The sequence below is a fragment of the Anarrhichthys ocellatus genome, unplaced genomic scaffold (assembly GCF_004355925.1).
Source record: "Anarrhichthys ocellatus isolate YVR2014 unplaced genomic scaffold, GSC_Weel_1.0 scaffold98, whole genome shotgun sequence".
NCBI lineage: Eukaryota > Metazoa > Chordata > Actinopteri > Perciformes > Anarhichadidae > Anarrhichthys > Anarrhichthys ocellatus.
In genome coordinates this window covers 63,462-72,500 of record NW_022280128.1, presented here as the reverse complement: position 1 = coordinate 72,500, position 9,039 = coordinate 63,462, and the positions used below count along the sequence as shown (strand labels likewise).

The following is a 9,039-nucleotide window of genomic DNA, read 5'->3' as shown; positions in this document are numbered from 1 at the left end:
ACTCTGACTGTTGACCAAAGACTTGAGACCTGACTCTGACTCTTGACACAATACTTGAGACCTGACTGACTCTTGACCAAAGACTTGAGACCTGACTCTGACTCTTGACCAAAGACTTGAGACTTGACTCTGACTCTTGACACAATACTTGAGACCTGACTCTGACTCTTGACCAAAGACTTGAAACCTGACTCGGACTCTTGACACAAGACTTGAGACCTAACTCTGATTATTGACAGAAGACTTGAGACCTGACTCTGACTCTTGACACAAGACTTGAGACCTGACTGACTCTTGACACAAGACTTGAGACCTGACTGACTCTTGACACAAGACTTGAGACCTGACTCTGACTCTTGACCAAAGACTTGAGACCTAATTCTGACTCTTGACCAAAGACTTGAGACCTAATTCTGACTCATGACCAAAGACTTGAGACCTGACTGACTCTCGACCAGACTTGAGACCTGACTCTGACTCTTGACACAAGACTTGAGACCTGACTGACTCTTGACACAAGACTTGAGACCTGACTGACTCTTGACCAAAGACTTGAGACCTGACTCTGACTCTTGACCAAAGACTTGAGACCTGACTGACTCTTGACCAGACTTGAGACCTGATTCTGACTCTTGACACAAGACTTGAGACCTGACTCTGACTCTTGACCAGACTTGAGACCTGACTCTGACTTCACCAAAAAAAGCCCAGCAAAGACCGGCCTCCTTCCCTTTATACAGCCATCACTGAGAGCGTACTCTCCTTATCCATGACAGTTTGGTACGGCAGCACGGACAGTCGCATGCACAGAAACTGCAGCGCGTAGTCAATAAATAATTAAGATTATTTTCTCCCCCCTCCCATCAGTTGAATCACTGTATCCCAAACACACAATCAAAAGAGCCACAAAATAATGTCGACCCCTCTTACCCGGCCCACCACCTCTTCCAGCTGATGCCCTCTTGGAGGTGCTATAGGTCCCTGCCTGCCAAATCAACATGAAAACACTAAGTACCTTGTAATTTCGGTAGTTTATTGACCAAATACTTTCATACTTTTATCTGAGCAGGTTTATCCAATGGTCATTTTTATACCAGCACACCCCTGATGTTTTATCTTCCTCTTTTTAAAAGGCAGATGAAGCTGCTGATGTCTGTGTTGTACCATCAAAACAGAGGGTGGTGAGTTAAAATTTAGTCCAACCTATCATCCAGGAGCTTTTGCTCTGTGAGTGTGTGTGTGTGTGTGTGAGAAACCAAATTACCGCAGAACATGTCAAACTGTTGTTGAAGGGAGTACTGGGATCTATAAAAACCTCCGCATCGCTATGGAAACTGAAGCCTTGCGTTCGGATGAATCCAGTCCCTCACTTAAACCAGACACACACCTCCAGAGCGGAGATGGCAGTTAACATCAGTAACCTGCTGTACTGCGGCTGACGATGATGAGGAGGGCTTCTGAGACAAATTGTTTCGCCCCACTCGTTTCTCAATTTCACCCACGAATCAAAGCAATACTCTCGACTTATCCCTCAACCAATTGTATCTTCTTAAACGGTCTGTTTGGAGGTGCAAGTTAAACTGAGCATGAAATTAGAAAAGAAAATACTACGTTGTTCGTGAATATATTTGGTGTACTTGGAATAGATAGCTATAGCCATCCATAACTGTCTAATTGCTGCATTTTTCCAGATGTTTTTTTTTTTATCATGCTTTTTTTCCCCTGTATCAATTCAAATGTATAATACCACAGCTTGTGCTGTATAGTAATGTGCACTATTTCTTGCCCGTATTGTTTCGTTCTGCTAACATTAGGTCTTGGGAGCTATAAACCAGTGGGGACAGCAGATCGGTGGTTCAGTGTTGCAGCTGTTTGTCTCTGCGATGTGTTCTTCCAGTCCAGTCGCCAGCAAACAAATGTGGTATGTTTCTGCAAACCACGGATACGTTGAATGTTGTTTTGGCAGCGAGCAAAGTAAGGCGAAAGTTACGTGTTACAATAGTGAGTATGACAGGAAAGAAAGTCCACCGAGGGGGGGTGCAAATGGTTGTGGACGAGTGGTTACTAAGTTAGGTACATTGTTATGTTACGCTGTTATGTTGTGTTGCTACGAGCAGTTTTGTTGCCTAAACCTAACCAATTATTTCACAACGCTAACCACGTGGCATTGTTACATTTCTGTAAGCGTGATACGAGGCTGATATGAATCATATTCATCAAATGTATTTTTGGTCCAGAAACATTGACATTCAACGTATCGGTGGTTTAATTGACTTTTACAGAAGGCCTAATTGCTTTCTCACCTTTGTTTTTTTTTTTTGCACCAAAACACCAAAAAACAAATTCCTTGTATGTGAAAACTGACTTGGCAACTAATTCTCAATACAAAGCGCCACCATTCAGTTAAACAGTTTGAGGCACAGGTTTGAATCCAGATCGGCCATCTGGAGTCCTTCCATCTGGATGGAGATTGCAAGTAAGTTCTTTAAACATAGGTCGCTGTGGTTTCCTCTCATAGTCCTAAGACTTGTTGGGCTAACTGGAGACGCTACGTTGGCTGTGTGTGTGATAGACTGGAGACCTGTCCAGGTTCTCTCCACGTCTCACCCGACGTGAGCTCCAATAGATACCTGCAAGAGATTAGGAGGTAAAGGATGGAAGGGTATTCAGTGGGCATGTTTATTTATTATTATTTATGTTCATGCTTCAAGAATTTGTCTCGCAAATGAGGCCATATCAAACAAGTCCCCAAAATAACTCAGCCCAATTGCTTGGCGCACGCACGCACGCACGCACGCACGCACGCACGCACACACACACACCTTGCCCTACCAGCAGTGGGGCTATAAATGTAAAGTTTGTCCTCAAGGCAGCACTACAGGAAACAAACATAGGACTTTTACTCAGGGGACCGGCGTTCATGTCCCACGTGAAACCAAAAGTTGAGCTATATTTACTGACAACGTTCCGTCAAGCGACGCCATACGTCACTGAGTCACATGACGTTACGTCCGTAGCATAAGTTCCGTAACATCAAACTTATTTTAAGCCAAACCATGATTTTTTTCTTTCCAACAAAGTGGTTTCGTTGACTAAACGTGATCACATTGATTATTAATGCACTAACTCCACTGGAATATACATTTTGTTTCATTAATAGAGGACATTGCATTTTCATCTCTAACCCCCCAAAACACAAAAATAATATCCAGTGGAAAGGATGCCCCTCAGGTCAGTGGCAATGTACTATATACAGTATATATTTTATATTTCTGATGGACATTCTGGCACTAGATAAAAGGTCAGGAGGTCACCAACAAATACTCCAATGATTCTTTTGGCACATTGAATATCTACAGCAGAATCCATCCTCCACACGATATTCTGTTATTGGCTGTATTGTTTGTCAGAGGGAAATTTGACCCCATAACGGGAATGCCGTGGTTATTTTGCTAGTAGTTGAACTGGACCAAGGTGGTGAGGGACCGACACGTCCATCCTGGCACTAATGCAACAAAAACGGGGCTGCGAAGCATCGTTGATCATTTCTGTGTATAGAACAGTAGCTGTAGCAGCTCTTTCACTGTAACATTCAGACGAACCAGCCCTTTAACTGGCTGTGCACGGAGGCTGCGGGAATGTGAGGGATGACAGCAAGCTTAGTGGACACGGAGGTTTGTCAGTCGTCCTGCAGACAAAGCTGTTCCTCTGCAGCACACTGTGGGCTCCGCTGCCCCGTCACCACAGACATGCTCGCTGCTGGACGGGACCGGCCCACTACTGCTCACCACTCCGTGTACAGGCCAGGAGCCGAGAGGGCCGTGAACACAATGTTAAAGCTTTATGGGAGGGAAATGCTTAATGTCTTCATTATCATAGTCAAGATTTGTATCAATGCGTATACATTGTTCTTTAGGCACAAAATAAGTAGTAATTATCTAAATGAATCAACATTATTGATATGTCCACTCTGTATGAGGAACTTTTAACTGGTTGTGAAACAGTCTCACTTAATGCTGATGCATCTACATGACCGGCATAGTGAGACCATCAGCTAGATATCTATAGTTATTCTCCTCTCTGGGAGACAACTCCGACACCACGCTGCTGGAGACCCAGGCCGTATGGCTGGACCCACTCGAGGGAAGGGAGGCACGGGAGAACCAGAACCAGTACTGGGAGGGGCAGACTGTCAGAGCCTGCTGCAGTAAAATGAGAGGTTTTCTCACTTCGACATTTGATGAGATTAACTTAATTTCTTTGGTCAAATCATTCAAACACAGTCAATTCGGGGAACAATTGTTTGGTTAACGAGTCACGATTCGCAAAAAAGAAGGATAAAATTAAAAGCAGCATTAACAATCTGAAACTGGGCTTTGTATCCACCCTCTATCTGAAACGTGTCTCAAAGAGACACGTTTCAGATAGAGGGTGGATATAGGCGCTGCAACCATGGCCAGTGAAAAAGAATGTGTTTTTGAACATTGAAGCATGCAAACATGTTCTAGCAGAAACTCAAAATAAAAGCATCAACCTGAAAATTTGAAAAATATGTCCTCTTTAAAAGGAGCGTAGGGTGTCAGCTCAGCTCCACAAGCCTTCACACTGCACTGAAAGCTGAGCAGCGAACAGCATATTTCACCAAATCAACACCAACAATCCTCCGTTTTATGATCCGTCTGCTAGTCAACTTGCAACTGAAGCGGTGTTCTCAATGAAGACAACGGACAAAATACTACAAACTTTGTTTTTACTCTCTAAAAGCATATCATTGCAGTCTGTACATTTTAAAAATCACAGGAGACATGTTTTATGAAATAAACTGAGATGAAAAAGATTAACTGTACAAGAACAATCCTTAGGCAGCGTCTGAAGAGATGCATTCAAACAACAAGCCATCCCAGAGTAACCCCGCTGTCATAGAAACCACCCGACCAAAGTGAGACTACAACACATTCCTTTGACCCAAATAAGTGCAGTGCAGAACAATGTCAATATCATTCTGTGAAATATAAGTGTGTGTAAAAAAAGTAACGAAAGGAAAGAGAAATGAAAGCGATATAGAGATGTCTGCCAGGTTCATTATTCCACAGTTATTTCCATTTCAAACACAAAGCTTTTCTTTTGCTCCGAGGCAGCGCGGCTCTGAAGCACAACTCCTTTGGTTACGTCTTGTATTCACAGTAAAATATTTGAAATGATTAAAATGATACGGCCCACACTGTCGGTACCTCTCCTCTTTTCATAAATCATAATACAATAGGTGATATACTGAATATGTAAAAGGTAAGAATTTACAAATTACAATCGTAGTTACTTTTAAACAACTCAAAAAAAAGAGAAAATATAGTCAAATAAAACTCACTGGCTTGGAAGAAAAAAAAAAAAAAAAAAAAAAAAAAAAGGCAAGTCACCTTTAGGTCCATTTCAGAGTACAAGTCCATGTGAATGTCCTTGGTCCACCCATCAATACCAATGTGAATACTGACTGTTATGGCCAACCCACCATCTAATGTACGGAGGCCCAGAAAGGACGTGCTAGTTTATTTGAAAGTCAAATTGAAATCATTAAAAACCGTAATAACTAAAAAAGAAGAACTTTCACTTATTTTCCTGTAGTGTCGACACCCTCTGCATTGGTGTTCTCCAGTGGGAGTGAATTTTTGGCACTGATGGGAAATGTTTGTCGTTTGAATTCAGTTTGGGACAGGTTCTCGACCAACGGGCCCATCCGTGATCTCCTGACACATGGTTCTGACGTAAGACACATATGTCGATTTCCTCAACATAAAGGGCTTTCCCTACTTTGAAGGTCGGTTCATGGAGTGATTCCTCTCATGCGTCGGAGAAAGAGCCGGTGGTGAAGACAAGGTGGAGCGGGTCCTAGCTGTGTTGCTGGTTCTGGTTCTTGATCAGGCTCAGCTTGCTCCTCAGGCCCTGGCAGTTGGAGGAGAGGCTGCTGTTGTCCTCCAGCAGCTTGCTGTGCTCCTGGATGAGTCTGGATGAGGTCTGCTGCTCCCTCTGGTCCTGCTCCAGCTCAGACATGAGCTCCTCTCTAAAGACAAGGAGCCTCTGTTACTGTCTGCGGCTACTTTTCACGTAAAAGTCACGGCAGCAATCTGACTAGAACACCTGGAACTTTTCAAAATCACTTTCACTTTTAAAATGGCTCTCAAAAGGATTTCTCTCTCTGCTAGATGAAACCGTTGTTTGAAGGAGATGTTTTTTTTAAATCAAGGCCAATATTGAAATAGAAATACAATCATTTATTTCCTAATCATTTGAATTTTGTGTTTTTATGAAAATAACCACTATGGCTCACAAAGTCAAAAGATAACATTTAGAAGTTTTACGTTCACCTCGGGACGCTTGAAATTATTTTTTTGAATTGATCCGCGACGATGGTGAAAAAAAAGTTGTTTACCAGCTGCTATAACAGAAAAAAAATATTATTCATCGATGACAGTCAACCGCTAACAGTGGAAAAAATATAATCGGGGCGTGGTTAGCTTAGGTTAGCTTAGCATAAAGACTGGAAGCAGGAGGAAAACGCTTGCCTGGCACGAATGAATCCATCCGTGCATGAACAAACAGGTTTCTTGGGGAGCTACCTGCCACTTTCCCCCAGCTTCCAGTCTTTATGCTAAGCTAGGCTAACTACGTTCTGACTCCAGGTCTGTACTTGGATTAATCTAAATCTTCTCATCTCACTCTCAGAAATGTTGAACCGTTCCTTTAAATTCAGACTTACAATTACAAGGGAGCCAGTGGCAGCAGACGCCCTTGAAAAGGTCTCATGTATTTCAGAATGTTCAGTTCCTGATCATTTCATCTAAACTGGGTCATATTTAAATCACCCAGGTTCCTATTAGTTTTGGTTTAGGGAACATTTGTGTTTTCAGTGTTGTGAACTCACCGATCTCTTACACACCTGTTTAGTTCTGTTTATCTGGCCTAATGGAAACATGCTACCTTTGTTTCCTGGTCACACCGACTCATCGACACAGAGCATGAACGTCACATGACCCGACAGGTGACTCACTGATTATATTAAGGTGAGGATAGTTGCTGTGCAGTCGCTATGTTTCACTCACTGTTTGAGAAGGATCTGTTCAAACACACGACACACTCTCCACTTTCTAACGGATTGGGGAAAATCACATACATGTTACCATACCAAACATGTACAGCATGCTGCTCACACAGATGCTGATTTTATATTAATTAGTAAAATATCTACTATTAAAAAGAACATGTCTAAAGTAGTTCAAGCAAAGACAACGGCAACTTACTTCCTGCGAGCGAGGTCAGCGATCTCTGACTGGATTTTAAGGTAGTCCTGAGCCATCCTGATGTGCTGTTCAAACACGGCCATGGACTCTTTGGAGTTGGGACACGGGGCCAGAGGCTGGGAGCACAGGGACAGTCGGTGATTAGTACACTGCTACAGAGCAGGTTTCATCACGACCAACACGTGAGGAACTTCTAATGTATGAAAGAAACAATACATCATCCGTCAAACCTCATCTCTCTCTGGCTCAGTGTCAACGGTGGAGCTCGATATTAGGAGATAAGAAAATATGGACTCACTTAAGTATAGTATTTTATAAAAATTGCAATATATCGCCTTGTTTATAGTATCACAATGGCAGTATATTGAATTGTAACCCTGTATCATGATATGCATCATCCAGCCAGTGGCCGACTCAAAAACATGAAAATGTGACTGAGCCTGTCTAGAGCCAGTGTTTGGTTTGTCCCTTCTGGGCTCATGTAGAAACACGGCGGCCATGAAGAGGACCCGCTGTGTATGTAGATATAAACGGCTCATTCCAAGGCAACAAAAACGAAATTATTCTGATTTTCAGGGGATTATATACTAATGACAACATACTTATTAACATTATATTCAATTTCTGTCACTAGAGCCCCCTAAATGCTGCACACGGGCGCTTTAAGTGTTAATGTACATACTGGAATTCTGCTCTTTTTGATTTATTTACATTTTTGTATTGTTTTCACTTACAGTTCAGATGTATGCCAAAAAGCTGGAGAAACGTATAATGAAGGGACAGTGTGTATTGAGGACACACTACAGCTGTGACCATGTAAAGTGGTCTATGAGCAGAGTTATAGAAAGCAATTTACATAAAACAAAACAGGCAACAGTCAAACAACTATGAAATATTATTATTAAGAGTTGTAGTAGCAATGGCAGTACTATGTTGAAGAGGAGAGGTTTTTATCTGATGAACACAAAAACAAAACAGGCAACAGTCAAACAACTATGAAATATTATTAAGAGTTGTAGTAGCAATGGCAGTACTATGTTGAAGAGGAGAGGTTTATATCTGATGAACACAAAAACATATTTTCAACTTACCTGTAACTGGTGATCCAGTTTCAGGTAGGCCATGGGAATGGAGCTGTCTAAACCATTGGTAGCTAAGGACACACACACACCCACACACACACTGTCACTGTAAAAGAGCTCCTGTATCAAAAAGCACACAAGTACAAACACTGGTAGGTTGCACTGTAAGGCCCCCTAGTGGGCAGTGAAACATAACTCAAAGCTTTAACTCCTGATGAACTCAAGCCGTTGAAGCAGGATTCAACGAGAAACAATGAATGGTAGAGATCCAGGTAAACCCTGCAGGTCTGACTTATGTATTATCATCACGCTAGGGTTACAGAGGGCGCTCCCCTTGAAAAACACGACGGCCAACATTCACACCCGCTCCACGCTGTGATTGGTTAGCTGTGTGCAGGTGAGAAAAAAAGGCGAGATTACACCAATCCACATGGAGAGTGTGTTTAGGAGTGTATTTGACCGACAGCCACACGTCTCGTGGAACAGACACACTTCCATTTTATTAAAGGTAACACCACATTTTAATGTTTGTAGTATTCACATTACTTTCTGATTTGTAGTTTGTATATTTGTAGTGTTCACATTACTTTCTGATTTATAGTTTGTATATTTGTAGTGTTCACATTACTTTCTGATTTGTAGTATTCACATTACTTTCTGATTTG

General features: G+C 42.2%; 1 protein-coding gene across 3 annotated transcripts in view; it reads right to left on the bottom strand.

Moving 5' to 3' along the window:
- Positions 1–4,733: 4,733 nt before the first annotated feature.
- The window catches only part of LOC116399039 (mitogen-activated protein kinase kinase kinase 7-like), a 19,292-nt gene continuing 14,986 nt past the window's right edge, over positions 4,734–9,039 (bottom strand). For 2 of the 3 annotated variants that reach the window (XM_031875868.1, XM_031875870.1), the window contains exons 12-15: positions 8,384–8,445; positions 7,293–7,408; positions 7,095–7,139; positions 4,734–6,055 (exon numbers count right to left, since the gene is read on the bottom strand). In XM_031875868.1, the coding sequence (XP_031731728.1) occupies positions 5,884–6,055; positions 7,095–7,139; positions 7,293–7,408; positions 8,384–8,445 (395 nt within the window). In that variant the 3' untranslated portion in view covers positions 4,734–5,883. The remainder of the gene's footprint in view (positions 6,056–7,094; positions 7,140–7,292; positions 7,409–8,383; positions 8,446–9,039) is intronic. The other variant, XM_031875869.1, reaches the window with a different exon arrangement.